Raw genomic sequence first — 23,416 nt, forward strand, 5'->3', positions numbered from 1 at the left:
AAAAATTATTGTACATACATTTAATTAATGACTTAACATATTAATTAACTTAAAAAACAGTTCCTTTAAAACTGCGATGTATAGGACATTAATTTTATATCTTTGATTACATAGGTATGAGTTTATATTCTAAATTAAAAATGGGATTGGAAAATGTCATTGACTCTTGTTTCTTCATAAAATTCGGCCAGACCAGCTTAACCCTGATTTTTATGACCCATGCAGAGATAGCTAGATTTAAGAACTCTGTTTTGCTATGGTGATAAAGATAAATGCACCTTCAAAAGCAGTGATTATATTACTAAATTCACATTAATCTCTAAGATGTCAAGGCTTCTGTAGAGAATTGAGAGGCATACCTACTCTTTACCCATGTTATTCTCTTTTTCTCTAAACATGACTAAAATAATTCACACAAGTAAATATTGCAAAGATCTGTATGTCCCAAGTCCTACTAATTATCTGGGATAATTTTATCTGCATCTACAAGTTCTGCCTTACCCTAGACAATAGTCAGTTACTTTCCAAGATAAAGTTATATGGGACCTATTCTACTTGCATCCTTATTGAGTTCAATCTCATACCACAGGACTGGAAAATGAGAAATTGCTGAGTCCATTTTGCCTACACCACAACCTAACACTCCAGTTCCATTTATTTCTGTTTTATTTCACCTAAGTTATTGGGATTGGGATTGTTTGGTACCATTGTACATCTTACCATCTCCTGCAATCTTGTTGTCTTTCCTTAAACCCAAGTTCCTAGTTCATGCTTATTCCTTTATCCTTTCCAGAACCAAGTTCTGCTGATTTTCTAGAGATTCTCCCCATGAAGCCACCATAGCAACTCCCTCATAGTAACGGTTGCCAGCCTGGAATCCCCATGAGTACTCATCCCCTATTCCCGGGATATTCTAGCTACATATCCAACAAGCTCTAGTGACCCTGCCCAACAGCTTATCTGGATGTGCCACACACCTATCACGGCATCCCTTTCATAGACTGCCATGGGAGGTGGTCTACAATCTTTCTGACCCCAATTATTCTGGTTTGAGGACCATTCAGTATTTATTCAAGAAACTGCCTTCTGTTTCCTCTAAGCATGACAAGCCATTTCCACTCACACCAGCATGATTCTCTATGCTGAAGAAAGCAGAGAAGAGTCACTGGTGGGCATGATTTCACATAGCAAGCATCTAGCTTTGCACAAAAATAAGATCATTTTGCAAAGTAATATATCACCTTTCTCCCAAAATAAATGAATAGCAGTTACAAATAAGAAAATTGTAAGCAATAAGATAGTGTCAGTTTAGGATGGATACTAAATGAGATGACAATTTTTTTTCTACTATCCTTTTCTACTCTCCATTTTTTTTTATAAAACAAAAATGTAAATTATTAAGTAGAATCACTTTATATATTTATTTTCTGAAAAAATCTGCATCTGTGCCATTTTTAAAAGTTTACTTAAGTTGCCCTAATTTCTTATTTTATAAACTTAGGAAAAAGAAGCCTAGAGACATTAGCTGAAGCATGTGAAAATTATTCAGGTCTCTTATTCCCCAAAGTAGTCCCTTATCCAGTACACTGAAAAAGGCTTTCTGAAATAAGCAAGCCAAGTTGTGTCTTTATTCTAAATAATTTATTCAGAAAAGTCATTTATTCATTTTTCCACAGAGGTTTATTTTCCTAGCAGCTTTTCTGTGAGATAGTTTAAGTTATTTAGCTCTCATCTTGTCCCATGGTTCTCCTTGCAGGGCCAAAAAGGCAAAAACGAGTGAATCTGTAGCTGCATCTCCTCTCACAGAATTTTAGCCTTCCCATATCTGGATAGAAAAAGCATCCTTGGGTTCGCACCTTTACAGTACCATCTGTGCTGCCAGTCAAAAGCCGTGTCTCATTTGCATCGAGGGCCATAGTGCTGATTTCTGCATTGCCATGGCAACCAGTAAACTGTTTGATTTTCTGCCCAGTGTCTATCATCCAGAAGGAAACAGTAGATCCCGCATCAGAGCTGATTACCTAAGAGAAAATAACATTGTATGGGCATTAAATATAGACCCAGGGCCAACCATATTTTATCTCAATAAAAAATATCTAGCCAATGCATTTCCACTACCAAAATCCCCCAACAGTTAGAGACATTTTTGTAATGCATTTTCTTTCTTTGTGTTAAGCTGATAACATTTCAATTTCTAAGCCACTACTGAGGTAATGAAGTCATGATCCTTTTTATCAGAGAAGATAGGAATCTGCTTCCTTTACCCAGAACTCAGCGTAATGTCTAGAGGCCATCCAGAAATCAAACCCTACCACAAATAAACTTATAAATCTTTTACATTTAGATAAGAAAGCTGATTTTACCAGTTATGGTGCACTGACACTATTTACTACGTGAAAGGAAACATTTTATTAAGTATCAGCTTCCATTTAGCATTCTGAATAGTACTACCAGCTATTCTGGGAAAAAGTTAATTTCAACAAATTACAAGGGCTATTGCTTTTTATGCCACAAGTCCCTTGATTTTTTTTTCTCAAGGCAGTATAATATACATATATTTATGGCTAAACACAATTATTGTTGTTTACTAAAAATAAATATCACAAGTTAAATACAAATCTGCATATATATTTCAAAAGGAGTGCAAAACAGGATTATATACAGTAGTCCAAAATAAGACATTTTATAGTAGCAAGTAGATGGCTAATTTCAGGTCTAAGTATTTAGGCACCTTTTTAAGTAGATTTATTGGTTAAAACCACCTAGCTAATATAGCTTTTGAAACCCTAATAATAAAAAGAAAAAATAACAAACACATAAATGTGTAGGTAGGAAGTTGTCTAAAGCAATAGCTAGACTTAGAGAAAACAAAAAATTTTTTTCTGCTTAAGTCTTGATTAAGATTGCAACCATTTATTTTTTAGCACTCCCTGGGTTATTTCAATGTGCAGGCTGAGATCATAACTACTGATCTAGATGGAGACACAAGCAAGAAACATGTCAATTCCAAGAAATGCTGCAAGTGTAAAGGTATCCACCCTTGGGTGCTGCAGGTACACAGAAAAGAAAACCCAAAAATACACTTACTGTAGTGGGAGATGGGGATGTAGGAAGTGGAGGTGAGAGGGGTATGTCAGGATTCACACAGAAGGTTACAATTGATGTGGAATTGAGTAAGACATATATATTTATTGAGTAACATCCCTTTACATTGGTCATTTTAAAAGTTTACAAAAAAAAATTTCACCAAAACTCTGCAAAATAATATTATGATTGTCATTTTACCAATGTTGACGTTGAGATTGCAGTCAGCTAAGTAGTGCTTCTGAGCTTCAATAACCAGGTTTGACAGTCTGAGCAAGTACCGTGTCATAAAATCTATCTTTATTCCAGCTTAGAATCTATCCCAGGTTATTAAGAGACTGTTTGAAAGAGAAGGGGGTTTAAAAATTTTTCCAAGCATGAGAAACAATGAAAAGTTCAATGAAGCACAAGTGCAAAACATTTGGAGTAATAAATACAGTGGGATAGCAGAGAAGGAGGCAAGCTGGAGATCAGATTTTAGAAATCCCTAATAAGAAGTTCCAGGAAATACTGAGTAATGTATAAAGTTGACTTTACTTGGCAAGGTCTGCACTTTTCCTTGATTATCAGTGAGGTCTATAATTAACCTAAAAGATTAAAAGCAATTTTAGTGATGTATGGTACAGAATATTTTTTGTTGGTTTCTTTGTGAAGATAAACAGTAGTTTGGAGAAATCGGATTTTCAGAAAGACCATTTGGAGTCTCTGTCATAATTCAGGTAAAAGATTCTCACCTAACCCACTAGTTCCAGAGGTAGAAAAGAGAGGAGAGATTGAAAAATGGGGTCACCATTTACCAATGTTTATGCCAAAAGAAAGAAATGATCATCAGTGTATGATCTCTACTAGACCTTTTTTTCTGAAATTACAACTCTGATGAGACAATTTCTTAAATTATTTAAAATTATATTGTTGCTACACATTATCTCTCAGAAAAATCAAAAGTACATGAAATACTTAATTGCCATTACTATGGTATAATTTCTAGGATGGACAACCTGGATCTTTCCAAAAAAAAAAAAGTGTCCTAACACCTTAATTATCATTCCCAATAGCTAATTGTGTTCCGGTTTGACTTGGTCTGTGCAATACGTTCAGTAGGTAAGAGTACAGGGATGTTCTTCCAGGATGTCTAGGTCTGACAGCTAGTGGTCTCACCAACTACTGGTCAACCTTGAGATTAAGGTCAAGCACAAGGGCTCAGTGTCCTCATCTGTAAGCCAGTGATAATCATAGCAACCAGTTCAAAACATTATTTTGAAGTTTAAATAAACTAAGATCTATAAATCACTTAACATAATGTGTGGCACGTCTGTCAATAAGCCATAAAATTTGGCTAGTATTACTATTCTATCTAAGTTTTATTTGTCTGACCTCTTATTTAGGTTCATATCACTTTGCATATCCAAATCAATTGAAGAAAAAAATATCTTGCCTTTTCTAACCATGACAGTGAACGTGGACAATTAAAACTTTGGAAACCAGATTTTAGATATACATTGAAATTTCAAATTATATCGTACTTATAAATTTCTCACATAATTGATTAGGAATTTAGATTATATATATTAAAGACAAATCCATGAAAACATAATTTTCTAAGCATAAGTGAAAATTTGTAATAAGTGTCTTTAAAAAAAAAAACATTTAAAGTTTGAAAAGAACCTTATTTCTATCCAAAAAGCATTTTTTTTAATAAGGTAGACATTTCAGCACTAAAAGATGGAGATCTCCTAAAAGAAACAAAGAGACCAAAATAACATTTTTTGAAAAAACAATTTTCTGAGGAAAGACTTGCTTACTTGTTGACAGTCTGACCTCATCCACATTACAAACCATCGAGTCATACGCCGCACCACTCTTCCCTAATGCAGACATTTGATCAGAAATTAGTAATGTTCACTTTTGCTCCTTTGCACTCTTTCTCCTGCCCACCTGGCTGAGCCCCAGCACACCATTCATCAGTTTCCATCACCTTTCCCTGCTCATTTAACAATTTCTCATGAAATCAGAATCAACAGTGACAACACCGCACAGCTAGTCTGATTTCATTTTATGGCAATCTGCCTTCCGGTGCTGTCTGCAGGAAAACAGTATGTCGAAACTGACTGTGTCACAAACATACGACTAGCATTAACCAGAATCTACTCTAACTATGACAATACTGGAATATAAGAATAACAATGATGGTGAAAAAGCTTTCAAAGTTTATCGAGAGAGGAGTACATCAATTGTCACTTGGCAGATGAAGAATGTGGTTTGACTCTAGAATGGTAAGGATTTTTTTTTTTTTAAGCAAACCATTTTTATTAAGGAACTAATATTGGCAACACACTTACATACCACCTTTTGATAATACCAGATCTCTATGGGTGCACAGTTCATTCTTGGATGTCTCTTATCAGACTAAACCTCAGACAGTGAGGATGGGACCTTGACAATCAGCAGAGCAGAAGTGGCAGTGCAAATGAGTGTCATGAGCAGATTGTTGCTCTGATGGGAATACACCTGACTGAATAGCTGTTTAGGAATTCCGGAGTCCTTTCTGTTTCTCTCACTGAAGCTGTCACAGCTAATCAGACAATTTCAAGTGATATGAAGCTGTATCTGTGTCACCTAATTGTCTTCTTATAAGTCCAAAAACAATGGGCATGTTAGTTGTCTTTTACATGCATCTCAAGTCCTAGGTCTAAGAAAGAGCAGGAATCAAAAATTTCAGCAGCTGAAACTATTGACTATCAGGTGATAGGGATGTTTGATTTAATTTTTGTTTATAATCTTACTATTTTACTCAGTGCTATTTACAGTCTCATCACATAAAGCAGGTGACTTCTAGTATTTCCATTTCATATCAAATCCAGAAGTTCAATCTCAGTGAGTAAGGAGAACAAGAATAATATCTCAGAGTACTGACACAAAGAATTCAAATATATTAAGGCAGTCATTCTCCATTTATGAATCTTGTTATTAGACTTTACATCTTCCTCAATTAACTTGTAATTTTCTCTTTCAAATTCATTCCTTGGATTTATTGAACACTTGTAACGTTCAAGGTTCTGGATCTAAGCACTGGGGATCCAGCCATGAACTATTCTGCCCTTTCATTTTGTGGCGAGAGAGAGAAGAGATGCTGCCAGATAAGAAAAAAAAAAAAGAAAAAGAAAAAGAAAAAAAAATAGCACATATTAAAATATGAAGTTCGGTGGTGAAAAATGTTGCAGAGAAAAATACAGCACAAGAGAAAGAAGAGAGCATTGTGGGTAAGTGCAAAATTAGGGGCTCGGTGAAGGCCTCCCTGAGGAATCATTGGAGGAAAGATAACTAAGATGAAGGAATGAACCATGAAGATAGATACCACAGTCAAAGAGCTTCAGGTGAAGGAAACAGCAATGCAAAGCCCTGTGTGGGTGCCCTTAGCATGTCCACAGAGCAGAGCAGCAAGGAGGTCCAAAGGCCTAGGCAGAGAAGGGGATTGAGGAGCCACTGACTGTAACCACCCATGGTCAAAGTACAGGAATTCAAAACACAAAGCACTAGGATACATTTGTGTAAAAAGGCTTTAAGTGATATATATTAAATATTAAGAATTGTTGAGTATTATATAGACATTCAAAATAATATGTATAAAAGAATATATATGTTCACTTTTGTAGGAATGGAATCGCCCTTGAAAGTCGTTCATGGAACTCATAAAACTGGATGCTTGCAGGGAAAGAAATGAGTAGGTAGATACAGGGGGATAAAGGGACATCTTCACCATAAATCTTTTGTCCTTTTGAATATTCTAACATGTAAATGCCTGTTACTTCCAAATTAATTACATTAAATAAATGAACAAACAAATGTGTGTGTGTGCATGTATGTGTGTGTACATACATGTGTGTGTATTTTAGTGTAATCAACAAAATTAGTGTATTTCTTATGCTTCCATCAAGTGATCAGAGCACATAGCCTCAGGATTGATAGGGAACCAGTTAGAGCTTTAATCTGGCCAATGGCAAAAAAGCTATATTAACTGCAGCAATGTCACTCCAGCCCAGCAATAAGTCAGGAAAGGAGGAAATTTTCATTAGTGTTCATCCAGTTCTCTGCAAAAGAGAAATTTATTGACTTTGCCTTAAATGCAAGTACAGATATACTGCGTGATAAGTAGAGGTAAATTTCTCTCAAGGATAGCCTCATCCCTTTCCTAAGATTTTATGATTCCCAAGGGAACTAGCAATTGAATTATCTGGATCATCAAATACCTCAATTTCCCAAAAAGAACAAAGGACATGGGTCCCCTCTTTAAAGAATGATTCAGCCTCAGGTTTCCTGTGACAGGGAGAGAGTCAATCCTCAAAACAACAGCACTACTCTGGACAAAATGAAGAAGCTCTAGTTTTCAAATCTGCAAACATTCCATGCTAGATTATGGGAACCCCCATCAAGGATATCAGGAATTCTGCTGGAAGAAGCCACCTGGCCACAATCTGACAAGTCTCTTTAAAAGGTAACCATATGGGGCTGGGGCTGTAGATCAGTGGAGTACTGGCCTTGCATTGCAAGACACTGGGTTCGATCCTCAGCACCATAGAAAAATAAATAAATAAAAATATAACAACAACAGCAACAAAAAAGATGACTACATATACTCTTAGGAGTTGGATAACATGGTAAAATTCTGGAAGGCAGTTTGTATATCAAACTATCTAATAGGCACATCCTTTAATCTAGAAGTATATTCTAGGAATTTATGGTACAGAGATAAAGTCATGAGTGTGAATGTATGTATACAAAAAATTTCATAAGAAAAAAGTATTCATCGAAGAAATGGGTCAGTAAATTATGATACAAAGAGATACTGTACTGCCTTTCAAAAATTATGAATTAGATCTATGTTTAAGCACAAGGAACTATAATATTCCAATATATTATTGAATAAAAAGTTACAGAACCATACTTATGTAAAAAAAAAAGCCTATGCACAGAGATTTTAGAACTTGCTGATGAAACTTCAGCAATATTTAGTTCTTATTTGAGCTTTGCTACATTGTTTTAATTTCTTACATGTATGTGTATATAAATATATATATACATAATATTATATATATAAAATGTTTCACATATAATGTGAAGCTTATTTATTTTTCACAGAAATAGTAAATACAATTTCTGCTAAGATTTGGTAACACTTAAATATCTAGCTTGACTCCGTATGTGTCCAAGATGCAAAACAAACTGAAACATTACCTGTTTTATAAACGCATGTAAATCTACATCATTAGAATGAAGAACTTAGTCATAACACAGAAAGTTTACCTATTCCACTTTAGGTGATATAGAGAATTACATTTCATGAATTTTCTTAATATTTATGGATTTTAATAAAAACTTCATTTAAGAAATCACTGTTAAGATGGTTCATTAGAATGGCCTCCAAGATTAATTCCTTCAAAAAAGTCTATTCCGGGGACTCCTTATCTAGTCCCAATTTGTTCTGCTGGTAGCTGAGAGGGCTACAAGCCAGAAGCAGTTCCATTTAAAAGGGTTTGTGTGGCTTAACACACTTGCTTAGGTTAGGAGGTGAGGAAACCAAAAGGCAAGAAGATAAAGAGAAGTCACAGGAATGTGCCAAGCCGCTTTCACAGAAGGATTACGTGAGCTCCCCCACTGAAGTCCAAATGTAATGAAATGTGGGCAACATGTTGAAATGACAGCAGAAGAGAAGGTTTTCATTAAATTCAGACAAAAGGGAAAGCTTTCAATAATGATGCCAAACCAGATATCCAAAGAGCAGGAGCCAGGACTGAAAAGCCACAGGTAAACGTGCAATGTGAAATTGCAATAATCAACCAAATCTAGCCATTGAGCATCTATTTTGTACTCAGAACAGTGTTAGGAGATGTAAGAAAATAAGTGGAAGTAGAAAAAGTGGAAGACAAGTTCTTTTCCTTATGCCACAAACATGGGAAGAGACAAAAATAAAAGATTAAGTGTTTGAGGAAACAACTAGATACATGACTAATGCTCAAAAAGCAAGGAGGCAAGAATGACTGGGGATGTCTCTGGAGAAGACCAAAGCAAGAAGCAACTGCAATGGCCAAGAAGAGAAGGTCTCACCTCAAGGAACATTCCTGAGAGAAGCAGAGCTAGGACCCACACAACACATGATTAAAACAAATATTAAAAAATCCCAACAAGGGAACCATTGCTGCCTGCCTGGATCCACGGGCGGGCCCTGTGATCCCAAGCCGACCGCCACCCACAAGCGGCAGCGAGTTTAGGAGCAGGAGCGACCTGCCCGGGCCCTGCGAGCTGGCTCTCTGAATCGCAGCTGGCGCAGGCCACACGCTGCATTGTTCTTGGGAACCATTGCTGCCTGCCTGGACCCCCGCGGGTGGGCCCTGTGAACCCAAGCCGACCACCGCCCACACGTGGCATCGAGTTTAGGAGCAGGAGCGGCCTGCCTGGGTCCCCGCAGCCCGGCTTTGTGAACCGCCCACACGTAACATCGAACTTGGGAGCAGTTGCTGGCTGTCTGCCTGTCCCCCCTCCCTCCCCCGGGCTGGCTTGGTGAACCTCAACCAGCCACTGCTCACACGGCGCAGTGAACTTGGGAGCTGGCGCTGCCTGCTTGGCTGCTTGGGCTCCCCGCAGACCAGCTCTGTGAACCGCCGCTGGCTACCGCCAAGCGGCCGCTGCCTACACCCTTGCAGTGAGTGGGGGAGCAAACACTGCCTGCCCGGCCCCGAGGGCCCGACTCTGTGAACCTCCTCTGGTGGTTTGGAGCTGCAGACGACCACCCTCCACCTGCCAACCCAGTGCTGCAAACGACCCCTGACCAGCTCTGCAAAAGGCCCCGCCCACACAGCGAACAGCAGGAAGGGAGACCCGCCCAATCCTGGAGGAAGTACCGCTGCACAGTGATTGACTCCCGCCTACTGAGAGGAGAAACTTGGCCTGGTGGGCATAGCTCCACCCACTGGAAGAGCAGTTAATCGAACTCTAGGACTGCATTTATAAATTTTTTTTTTTTTTACTGTCTTTTTAAATGTTTTTTAATCCATCTTATTTTATTTTATTCTATTTTTTAAATCTCATTTTCCATTTCTACTATTATTATTTCTCTTTAAATCCCTTTTAATCTTCTATTCTTTTCTATCCTTCTTTTCTCCTGTCTTTACATCTCTTTTTAATTTTCTTATTCCCCCTTCCTTGAATTCTACCTGCTTACTCTTATTCTCTTTAGTGACTTCTACCCATCCCTTCTAATACCTTTCCTCCCAAGCTTCAAATATATTTATAGGAGTAAACAGTAACTCAGCAGTCAAACAGAACAAGAAACAATATGAACAGCATGAAAAAGCAAGGAAGAAAAGGAGTGCAAACAATGCAGGGCAGCCTAAATATTCAGGAGGATATAGAACCACCAGAAAAATGGTCATATAAAGAACTCATGGAACACCTGAGACAGATGGAACGGAACCTTAAAGAGGATACAAGACAGCAAATTCAAGCAGCGAAAGAACACATTGAGAATGTATTACACAAACAGATAAAGGAAGAAGTTAAGCATCTTTATCAGAAGATAGAGACTATAAAAAAGAATCAAACCATAATCTTAGAAATGAAACAAACCATAAACCAAATTAAAAACTCAAATGAGAGTATCATTAATAGAGTGGAGCAAGTAGAAGCTAGAACATCAGATAATGAAGACAAAATATATCATCTGGAAAAGAGGCTAGCCATCTCAGATAGGCTGGTTAAAAATCATGAGAGAAGCATACAAGAGATATGTGATAATATAAAAAAAACAAATTTAAGAGTCATTGGGATAGAGGAAGGGATAGAGATTCAAACAAGGGGAATGAGTAATCTACTAGATGAAATAATCACAGAAAACTTTCCAGAATTAAAAAAGGAAACAGATATTCAAATTGTAGATGCATACAGGACACCGAACATACAAAATCACAGTAGACCAACGCCAAGACACATTGTTATGAAGATATCCAATATACAGAACAAAGAGAAAATATTAAAAGCTACAAGAGAAAAGAGAAAGATTACATTCAGGGGTAAACCAATAAGGTTAACAACGGACTTCTCAACTCAGACGCTGAAAGCGAGAAGATCCTGGAATAACGTGTTTCAAACACTGAAAGACAATGGATGCCAACCAAGAATTCTGTACCCAGCAAAATTAAGCTTCAGATACGACAATGAAATAAAAATCTTTCACGATAAACAAAAACTAAAAGAATTTGCAGCCAGAAAACCAGCGTTGCAAAGCATCTTGAGCAAAACACTTCACGAGGAAGAAACGGAAAACAATAACCAAAGCCAACAGTGGGAAGTACCTCAGTAAAGACAGACGGAGGGGGGGAAACTAATCATGGTGAAACAAACGCAATTAAAAAAAAAAAAACGAGATAAATAATCAAATATGGCTGGAAGTACAAACCATATATCAATAGTAACTCTAAACATTAATGGTTTAAACACTCCAATAAAGCGACATAGGCTGGTAACATGGATCAAAAAAACAAATCCAACAATATGCTGTCTCCAGGAGATTCACCTGACTGGAAAAGACATACACAGGCTAAAGGTGAAAGGTTGGGAAAAAATATACCACGCACACGCTCCTCGCAAGCAAGCAGGGGTGGCCATCCTCATATCGAATAAAATCGACTTCAAGACTAAGTTAATCCAAAGGGATAAGGAAGGACATTATATACTGTTAAAAGGAACCATTAAACAACAAGACATAACAATTATCAATATTTATGCACCAAATAATGGCGCTTCGAAGTTTATAAAACAAATTCTCCTCAAGTTCAAGAATCAAATAGACCACAACACAATAATTATGGGTGACTTCAACACACCTCTCTCACCATTGGACAGATCCTCCAAGCAAAAGTTGAATAAAGAAACTATAGACCTCAATACCACAATCAATAACCTAGACTTAACTGACATATATAGAATATACCAACCATCATCGAATGGATATACTTTTTTCTCAGCAGCACATGGATCCTTCTCAAAAATAGACCATATATTATGCCATAGGGCAACCCTCAATAAATATAAAGGGGTAGAGATTATACCATGCATTTTATCTGATCATAATGGATTGAAACTGGAAATTAATGATAAAAGAAGGAAGGGAAAATCCAATATCACATGGAAAATGAACAATATGTTACTGAATGATCAAAGGGTTACAGAAGACATAAAGGAGGAAATCAAAAAATTCTTAGAGATAAAAGACACAACCTATCGGAATCTATGGGACACAATGAAAGCAGTTTTAAGAGGGAAATTCATCGCCTGGAGATCAGTCCTCAAAAAAAGGAAAAACCAACAAATAAATGAGCTCACACTTCATCTCAAAGCCCTAGAAAAGGAAGAGCAAAACAATAGCAAATGCAGCAGAAAGCAAGAAATAATTAAAATCAGAGCGGAAATCAATGAAATTGAAACAAAAGAAACTATCGAAAAAATTAACAAAACTAAAAGTTGGTTCTTTGAAAAAATAAACAAGATAGACAAACCTTTAGCCATGCTAACGAAGAGAAGAAGAGAGAGAACTCAAATTACTAACATAAGGGATGAAAAAGGCAATATCACAACAGACGCCACAGAAATACAGAAGACAATTAGAAACTATTTTGAAAACCTATATTCCAATAAAATAGAAGATAGTGAAGACATCGATAAATTTCTTAGGACATATGATTTGCCCAGACTGAGTCAGGAGGACACACACGATTTGAACAGACCAATATCAATGGATGAAATTGAAGAAGTAATCAAAAGACTACCAACCAAGAAAAGCCCAGGACCGGATGGGTATACAGCGGAGTTTTACAAAACCTTTAAAGAAGAATTAATACCAATACTTTTCAAGTTATTCCAGGAAATAGAAAAAGAGGGAGTCCTTCCAAATTCATTCTATGAGGCCAACATCACATTGATTCCGAAACCAGACAAAGACACAGCAAAGAAAGAAAACTACAGACCAATATCTCTGATGAACCTAGATGCAAAAATCCTCAATAAAATTCTGGCGAATCGGATACAAAGACACATCAAAAAAATTGTGCACCATGATCAAGTAGGATTCATCCCTGGGATGCAGGGATGGTTCAATATACGGAAATCAATAAATGTAATTCACCATATCAATAGACTTAAAGATAAGAACCATATGATCATCTCGATAGACGCAGAAAAAGCATTCGACAAAGTACAGCATCCCTTTATGTTCAAAACATTAGAAAAACTAGGGATAACAGGAACTTACCTTGATATTGTAAAAGCTATTTACGCTAAGCCCCAGGCTTGCATCATTCTGAATGGAGAAAAATTGAAGGCATTCCCCTTAAAATCAGGAACAAGACAGGGATGCCCTCTATCACCACTTCTATTCAATATAGTTCTCGAAACACTGGCCAGAGCAATTAGACAAACGAAAGAAATTAAAGGCATAAAAATTGGAAAGGAAGAACTTAAATTATCACTATTTGCAGATGACATGATTCTATACCTAGAAGACCCAAAATGGTCTACAAAAAAACTACTAGAACTAATAAATGAATTCAGCAAAGTGGCAGGATATAAAATCAACACGCACAAATCAAAGGCATTTCTGTATATCAGCAACAAAACCTCTGAAATGGAAATAAGGAAAACCACTCCATTCACAATATCCTCAAAAAAAATAAAATACTTGGGAATCAACCTAACAAAAGAGGTGAAAGATTTATACAATGAAAACTACAGATCCCTAAAAAGAGAAGTAGAAGAAGATCTTAGAAGATGGAAAGATATACCCTGTTCATGGATAGGCAGAACTAACATCATAAAAATGGCGATATTACCAAAAGTCCTCTATAGGTTTAATGAAATGCCAATCAAAATTCCAATGGCATTGCTTGTAGAAATAGATAAAGCAATCATGAAATTCATATGGAAAAATAAAAGACCCAGAATAGCAAAAGCAATTCTAAGCAGGAAGTGTGAATCAGGTGGTATAGCAATACCAGATTTCAAACTATACTACAGAGCAATAGTAACAAAAACAGCATGGTACTGGTACCAAAACAGGCGGGTAGACCAATGGTACAGAATAGAGGATACAGAGACTAATCCACAAAGTTACAACTATCTTATATTCGATAAAGGGGCTAAAAGCATGCAATGGAGGAAGGATAGCATTTTCAACAAATGGTGTTGGGAAAACTGGAAATCCATATGCAACAAAATGAAACTGAATCCCCTCCTCTCACCATGCACAAAAATTAGCTCAAAATGGATCAAGGACCTTGATATCAAATCAGAGACTCTGCGTATGATAGAAGAAAAAGTTGGCTACGATCTACATATTGTGGGATCAGGCTCCAAATTCCTTAACAGGACACCCATAGCACAAGAGTTAATAGCAAGAATCAACAAATGGGACTTACTTAAACTAAAAAGTTTTTTCACAGCAAGAGAAACAATAAGAGAAGTAAATCGGGAGCCTACATCATGGGAACAAATTTTTACCCCCCACACTTCAGATAGAGCCTTAATATCCAGAGTTTACAAAGAACTCAAAAAATTGGACAATAAGACAACAAATAACCCAATCAACAAATGGGCCAAGGACCTGAACAGACACTTCTCAGAGGAGGACATACAATCAATCAACAGATACATGAAAAAATGCTCACCATCTCTAGCAGTCAGAGAAATGCAAATCAAAACCACCCTAAGATACCATCTCACTCCAGTAAGATTGGCAGCCATTATGAAGTCAAATAATAACAAGTGCTGGCGAGGATGTGGGGAAAAGGGTACTCTAATACATTGCTGGTGGGACTGCAAATTGGTTCGGCCAATTTGGAAAGCAGTATGGAGATTCCTGGGAAAGCTAGGAATGGAACCACCATTTGACCCAGTTATTGCCCTTCTTGGGCTATTCCCTGAAGACCTTAAAAGAGCGTACTACAGGGATACGGCCACATCGATGTTCATAGCAGCACAATTCACAATAGCTAGACTGTGGAACCAACCCAGATGCCCTTCAATGGATGAATGGATTAAAAAAATGTGGCATTTATACACTATGGAGTATTACACAGCACTAAAAAATGACAAAATCATGGAATTTGCAGGGAAATGGATGGCATTAGAGCAGATTATGCTCAGTGAAGCTAGCCAATCCCTAAAAAACAAATACCAAATGTCTTCTTTGATATAATGAGAGCAACTAAGAATAGAGTAGGGAGGAAGAGCAGGAAGAAAAGATTGACATTAAACAGAGGCACGAGATGGGAGGGAAAGAGAGAGAAAAGTGGAATTGCATGGAAATGGAAAGAGACCCTCATTGTTATAAAAAACTACATAAAAGAGGTTGTGAGGGGAATTGGAAGAAAAATAAGGAGAGAAATGAATTACAGTAGATGGGATAGAAAGAAAAGATGGGGGGGAGGGGGATAGTAGAGGATAGGAAAGGTAGCAGAATACATCAGTCACTAGTATGGCATTATGTAAAAATGTGAATGTGTAACCTATGTGATTCTGCAATCTGTATTTGGGGTAAAAATGGGAGTTCATAACTCACTTGAAACTATTGTTCGAAGTATGATATGTCAAGAGCTTTGTAATGTTGTGAACAACCAATAAAAAAAAAAAAATCCCAACAAGTTAAGAAGAAAAAAAGATATGTGGTAAAACAGCAAAATTCACCCTACTATGATCAAAGGAGCTGGTATAACCAGGGCCAGGACAGTTTCCAAATGACCAGTGGCCAGCCCTAGCAAGGCGTTGCCGGAAAGGCACATTGCCATTATTATTCCCACACTCATAGAAGAAGATATTTTTTAAAGCCAGTACACTGAAGATCAGTCAGAGTAAGAGGTCTGCCCAGAACTCCAACTCCCACCTCTCTAGCTTAACAATGCTATAAACTTTTAGTCTTAGGTTCACTTTGCATTCTCAAAAATTACTAAAGAATTAAAAATTGAATTTTCGTTTTGGGGGGGATGTGTATGTATGTAAATATAGTCTATAGGTGTACATATATAATAGACAATGCATATGCACATATGGATATATTCATCACATTACAAATTTGAACTGATTGTGAAAACACAAGAATACAAAAACATATATTCCCTGAGCTGTCAGAGGAATGATGTGATCATGTGTCATGCAGCCTCTAGAAAGCTCCACTGTATACTCCTACGAAAACCAGAGAATCCCTATTATGATGAAAATGTTTTGACCTCTCAGATTCTCCCAGAGGATCTGAGTGTCCCAAGGGTCCACAGTCATAGTGTGAGAATTGTTATCTAAATCTCAAGTCTATGCTTAATTTTCGGAGACCCGATCGTGGTTTATCCAGTGAAGGACCTGCACAACCTGGCCCTGATCTCCCTTGACTGCCTCAGCTCCAACAACCTTTGCTGTAAACTCCCCCAAATAGCCAAGCCAACCTCAGCAAAGGCACTGTGAGTACTCAAATCTCTTTGCAGGCACTCCTGTTGTGCCTTCTGCCTGGGATGACTTCCTTCTCCTCCTAGAGACTCCCACTCCAGCTCTCAGGACTGAAATGTCATCCACCCACCGCACGGCAGCTCAAGGAGAAGTGATCATTTTTTGCCAACAGCACTTTGCTTTTACCTGTGCTTCATTTCACCGCCTTCAGTTGTTTCCTGGTCAGTCCATAGTATGTCTGCCTCTCTTTCTTAATGAGCACCTGCCCAGCAGTGAGCCCTGGGGGGAGGATCTGGACCTGCCCTTAAAAGGCTGAGTCTCCCTGAGCTACTGGGGCAAAGAAATGAGGTTTATTAATATTTAATTCTTCATGCCTAGCACCTGAAAGTGGTTCAAAACTACTTATTTGCTTTGTCTTATGCCTTTAAAATGGGTTATTATTGGTGATAGGACTGTGGGTGGTACTCTATTCTGCATTACATTCTTTTAAATATAATAATGTTAACGCATTGATAGCTTAGCCACATGTAGAAAACACTGGTATGTGTGGTGTACAGCTGTCTGTGTTCTATATATACATCAAGGCTTTAAGTTATTTAAGTCATTAACAGCAACAAGTAGAGCTATCCTCAAATGTACAGTGATACTTTCTACATCATCTGCCATATGCACATTTTTTTTTTTGGTCACCTGTAACTCACATATATTTGTATTACTTTGGTTCTATCTTCGCTTCCCTGGTGAAAGATTTCAGATCTTCTTTGTGTCCCATTTCCTGACTTCCTCATGGGACATTTCTCATTTTATGGCCATGCAACTTAGAATCTTAACATTATAAGCAAACCTAGCTTTTTAACTTTGCAGATCTCAATTAACAGAATATTCTCTTGGAAACAAACACATCTCTCGCTCTCGCTCTCTCTCTCAGCGGCCACCAGGGAGCCAAATTAGCTGGTTGCCTTCATAAAGTTCAGCAAAACATTTGCAGGGGAATGTTTCCCTGCAGATGGAATTCAAAATGGATAGTTCTGTAAAGGATTTTTATCTCCTAGAAGAACCAGAAAAACAGAACATTTGAAGTAGTGACATGACACAGTAGTCATTACTAACAAAGGGCTTTCCACCCCTTGTGCAAAATCTGAACTACTCATTTCTGCGTGAACACAGAAGCTTCCACAGAAGGGAAAAGAAAGAATGGGTTGGACTTATTGTTTAATTGGCCGCAAGCTGGAGACTTGCTTTTCTGCTTGGCTCATGCTGTGCTATTACCATCAGCCCGAGGTAATCATTTCAGCAGACTAACCTCCACCGGTTGCTACCCCCTCCATAAGACCCACAGGCTGTCCCCTACCCATCTCTGCAGGCTTCCCAGCTGGACCTCCCTGTCCTCTAAGAAGGGCTATGGTCTGAGTAGCATCTCTGCTCCGGGGGAGCCAGGCTTCTTCATTGAGATGCAGGTAGCGCTCCCCATAAGCAAGGGCTGCAGAGCATCATTAAAGTGGTGGGGAGACAAACAACACTCGTGCTGCATACCAAGTGCCATCCCATTTAACTGAATCATTTTATTATGAATACATTCTGGGCTGCCACTGTGAGCCACTGGTGTAAAATACGCTGGCAAAATGGATCTTTGCTAATTACGTTTCATGCATATTTCAGAACTTTGCACTGGGATACAGGAGGATGGTGCTCATAAAAGGGAATTTTACAAGCAGGTTCACTTGCATTTGGCTCAAGATTCAAACTAACTGGTAACAAAGATAAGTTCAATTACTTTACACATTGTGTTTGTATAAGCTGGAATGTTATCATTCCTTGTAACTCTGTCAGTGCTGCTGTAGTCACTGGCGGAAAATGAAATCCCTCTTCTAATTCACCTGGGCACACATTATAGCAGAAGAGTACATGATTGCTAAATCATTTCCTCTCCACATTTGTTTTTGCTAGATTTGTCTTCAGTATGAGGTTAGGATGAATTAAGGAAATGAGTGGCTGGTCTTGGAGAGGTGCTAGGAGAGAGAGAGAGCAGGAAGCATGGTTACCTGCTTCAGGAGTGAATTATAAAGAATGCAAGTGACTGGTTTCTGGTGGCTTCTCACTCTGTTGTTGGCTTCACTCTCCATGGCCAGCAATGCTAGCTGGTTATTAAATGAGATGAAAAGTCGTCCATGGGCTTCGTCAAAGTGGAAGAGGCATCTGAAGTCCTGACTTTTGGGGAAAGAACAGGCTATTCTCTGGATGGACAGTTGGTGCTGAGTATCCCAGAGTCTCAAAACCTGGATGAAAAGGGATAAGATCCTATGAATAGGTCAAAGATAATTCTAATTTTTTTTTAACCAATTTCTTTTTAGCTCACTCTAGACCCGAGGCATACAGTTATTTCCTCCACAGTACCATAATTGGTTCCTACTTCTGTCACAGCACATATTATTCTGTGTTTCAGTGGCCTGTTGAAATATCTACTAAACAGTAAACTCCTCTAAGGAAGGGATTGTTTTATCCCAGTCCCTGAAACATGGCTTGGCCTGGAGCATGTGCTTATAGGAGGTAAAATAGTGCTCTCCTAAAGAGGTCTGTGTCCTAACTTCCAGAATCTATGCATATGTTATTTTATAAAGCAAAAATAATTTTACAGATGTGATTAGATCGATAACTTTGAGGTGAGGAGATTATCCTGGATTATTTGGGTGAATCCAATGTAATCAAGGGTCTTTAAATGTGTAAGAGAGAGGCAGAAAAAGAGACCAGCATGATACAGCACAAGGACTCTGCCTAGATTTGTTGGCTATGAAGATGGAGAATGGGAGCCATGATCCAAGAAAGCTATTAAAGCATGAAAGTAGATTCTCCCTGCAGCCTCCAGAAAAGATCACAGTTCTGCTGACACCTTGATTTTAGCCCAGCAAGAGCCATGTCAGAAATCTAACCTAAAGAATACAAAAATACTATGAATTTGTGTTGTTTCAAGACAATGAATTTATAGTCAATTGTATTCATGGAAAATGAATATAATTATTTCTCTCTGTGTGTATTTAGATATCCATGCATTTTTTGGTGAAATATAATAAATGGCATTAAATGAAATCAAATTCAAATAAACCAGATATTAGAATCTTATACAAACATGATCAATGGACCAATGGATAGTAGAGGACAGACACTGAATGCCTGCTCAGAAGAAAGTCTGCTTTAAATTCAACAGATGCTAAATAACCATTTTTCCTATATTTTGAGTCTCTTAAAGTTCCCTTTATTCCCTGAAGGTAAGTTACACTAAGGTTATCACAGAAGAAAACTAAAGGAGCAGGTTTGGGGCACTAGTATGAGGTTATAAGTAATGGTGCCAAATTAGCATAGGCTAAAGAGGGGGAAAGAGTCAAAATAAATAGTAAAAAATCCCTCCAAAAGGGGTTAGCAGGCAAGTTCTAGGGTTAGACTTGTGGTTTTAACCTTACTACTGGTCCCTTACTTTAGGGTGACCTCTAGCAAGTTTTTTTTTTTTTTTACTCTCTGAGTTTTTAATGCAGTGCTATAAGAATTGAATGGGAGCCTATGTTCATGTTTTAGCATGAAAACTATACTGTAATAACTGTTTAATGGTGCTTTTTATTGTTATACTTATTTTATTATTATTTTTCATCATACAAATATTTGAACCAAAGAGCGGAAAAGATTTATTCAAATAAACTATACTACCCAATGTGAGAATTATTTTTGAACAGAAAGATAGCTTCTGTTTAAATGAATATTATTTCATAAAACAGGCAACTAACAAAGAGTTTTTAATCTATTTCAAATCATACACTACTTTGGAAAAAAATTCTGTTGAAAATGATAGCTCTATTCCCCTGACTGAATACTGATACCCAGGTTAATGTTATTTTATATATAACTTCTTTGAGTACACAACCACACCCCTCACATACATATCGGTAGGTCCTGGGATTCAAGATAGCAGCTCCCACAGTAATTGTTTTAGCCTGCTTTGCATAGCTGTGACCAAGAAACCTGAGTAGAATAACTTAGAAGAAGAAAATTTATTTGGGGCTCACAAATTCAGAGGTCTCAATTCATAGAAGGTCAACTCCATTGATCTGAGCCCAAGATGAGGCAGAACATCATGGGGGGAAAGAACACAGTAGAGGAGAGCTGTTTAGATCATGGCTGGAGCTCAAGCTCATAGTGAGGTCAGGGAGCAGAGGGTGTGAGGAAGGGTCCTGTGGAGAAAATACAGGGAATGCCAACTCTGATCCACCTCCTCCAGCCACACCACACCTGCCTGGAGTAGTTACTACCCAGTCATTTAGTTTCAATATTTCAAATAATTTCAGTATTTCCCAAAAGTTCAGTCCAAGTTTCGTCTGAGACTCAGAGCAAACTCTTTGCTGTGAGCTCCTATAAAATCAAAAGCAAGTTACAAATATTCAACATACAGTGGCACCAAGTAAACACTCCCATTCCAAAAAGGAAGGAAAAGGGAGGGCACAAAAAGAAAGGATGGGACCTACCAAAACCAAGCTAGTCAAAGATGTCCCAGAACTCTTTCTGTAACTCCACATACAGTGTCTAAGACAAATGGCTATGAGAAGTTATTTCCAAAGGGTTTGGACAGACCCACTCCACTTTAATGTTTGTAACACACGTGTGCTTTCTTTTAGCTTGGCTATCTTCACAGCCAGCAGCTTGTCTTGGCAGACAGTCCAAATTGCCAGTATCTTTTAATTCCTGGGGTCTCCATTTCAACTTGGGCTTCACCCTCACAATGTCACACATGGCCCTCTCAGAAGCAACCTGGATTTTGACCCCTGCTCTCCCAAGCTTTCCTTTGAAATTCAGGTGGAAGTCTTCATGATCCCTTAAATTTGGCATCCTGTATTCCTGCAGAATCAGCACCATGTGGATTATGCCATTAAGGTCTGCTGCCAGCTCACATGATACCTAGGCTCCCTGGAATCATGGCTGCAGGGGCCCCTGAGTGACTGCATGGATCAATATGGTGAAACAACTTCCTAGACCGCTCCCCACCATGTGAGTAAGGCATCCCCAATATGTCTTCTCCAAAGGAATTTTCCTTCTACAGCCTTGAGTTCTCATACGTGTGGTCTCACAAATTCCTAAGATACCCTCAAGGCATCTTTCCTTTTATCTCTGTGTAAAGTACTTAGCATTTCTTTAGGGACTGTAATCCCTTCAACAAACACAGCTTTATTGGCCCCAACTTTACATGCACTATTCCAGTCAAACTGAAATTTTTGAAAATCCTTTAGCTCTGCTTTCTTCTCCCAATTCTCACAAGAAACTAGCTTAAAGCTGCCAAAAATATGCAGGCCACTGACTAAACATTATGATGCCTGGAAATTCTCTCCGCCTGATCAATGACTCCATCACTTTTAAATTCAGTCTCACATAGTCTCAGGACATGGGCAAAATGTAACCAGCTTCTTTGTCAGAATACAGCATGAGTGGCCGCTAGTTCAATTCCCAAGAGAGTCCTCATTTCTCTCTGAAACAAGAGCACAGCCCCCAGTCCAACCAGCATTCTAGTTTTCTGAGCTCCCCCTAGAATCACCCATTAAACTCTGCTTACAACAGTCTGAAATCTGCATTTCCAGAGTTTCCCAAATACTCCCACAAACCATGTCCAAAGGATTCTGAAACACATGGTCAGGTGAGTCACAGCAACTACCCCACTTCTACAGAACCAATTTCTGTTTTAGTGAGTTTCCGCATCACTGACCAAAATACCCACAAGAACAATTTTGAGGAGAAAAAGTTAATATGGGGATCAGTTTTTCAGAGGTCTTAGTCCCATAGGACTGAAATGGATGGCCAACTCCATGGTTCTAGACCCAAGGTAAGGCAGCACAACATAGAAGAAGAGCCCAGCCCAGATGCTCAGCTCATGGTGGCATCAGGAAGCAGAGAGAGAGAGAAAGAGAGGGAGGGACCACAGGAAAGATGCACCCTTTCAGGGCATGCCCCCAGTGACCCCTCTCCTCCAGTCATAACTCCATGCCTATAGTTACCACCAAATAGGATGGACAGATTACGTTACAGCTTTCATAAATCTAATTCCTTAACCTCTAAATATTCCTGCATGAACAGGAACTTTTGAGAGACATCTCATACCCAAACCATAATAGTAATTTGTAAATATAGTCATCCAAGGAATCTCTTCTACCTTTTGATTTTATCCTATCTTTTTTCACCTCAACTTAACTCTCCTCTTAAACCTCTTCTCCAGAATAAATGACCCCGGTCTCTTCAGCCATCTTAATATCAGTTTACAGATTTCACATCTTCCATCATGGTAGCCTCTAGATTCTCTCTGGCTTCATTTTTGTTCCCACTTTCTCCGCAGGGAAGAGTAGTGATGCAGACTTGTTTGCTTTTAAAATCCATGGTAAGGATGTATTCTTTGTATAACATCAAATAGCACCAGAGGGCTTTTAACCCAACCTTATCTCTACCCTAAGTCTCACTTCTTGGAGACAGTCTTCTTTAACTCTTCCAAGGTTACGATTTTCTCCATAATAACACTAACAAATATCATCGTGTATGTATGTATAGAAGGTGTGTGTGTGTGTGTGTGTGTGTGTGTGTGTGTGTGTGTGTTGTCCTTAGAAAAACAGTTATACTCTTTTTCTGCTTTTCATATCCCTCCGTTCCCAAGCTGAATATTTTAAGATTATAATTGGTTATTATAATTTTAAATAAAGTACTTAAAATTGTTGCACCACTAATTTAAGACATTATCTCTGAGTACCTTAGGGATCTCAATGATCTTTTTTTTTTTTAAGAAAATTGCCCAGAACTGAGCCAATATTTCAAGTGAGTTTTTTGTTTGTTTGGG

The 23,416-nt window shown here is 38.1% G+C and overlaps 1 protein-coding gene across 1 annotated transcript in view; it reads right to left on the reverse strand.

Annotated features, from left to right (window-relative positions):
* Wdr49 (WD repeat domain 49) overlaps positions 1 to 23,416 on the reverse strand; it is a 147,908-nt gene that overhangs the window by 64,260 nt on the left and 60,232 nt on the right. The window contains exons 8-9 of the mRNA XM_040270037.2: positions 18,606 to 18,839; positions 1,857 to 2,021 (exon numbers count right to left, since the gene is read on the reverse strand). Coding sequence (XP_040125971.2) covers positions 1,857 to 2,021; positions 18,606 to 18,839 — 399 coding nt within the window. The remainder of the gene's footprint in view (positions 1 to 1,856; positions 2,022 to 18,605; positions 18,840 to 23,416) is intronic.

The sequence above is a fragment of the Ictidomys tridecemlineatus genome, chromosome 3 (assembly GCF_052094955.1).
Source record: "Ictidomys tridecemlineatus isolate mIctTri1 chromosome 3, mIctTri1.hap1, whole genome shotgun sequence".
In the NCBI taxonomy this organism is placed as follows: domain Eukaryota; kingdom Metazoa; phylum Chordata; class Mammalia; order Rodentia; family Sciuridae; genus Ictidomys; species Ictidomys tridecemlineatus.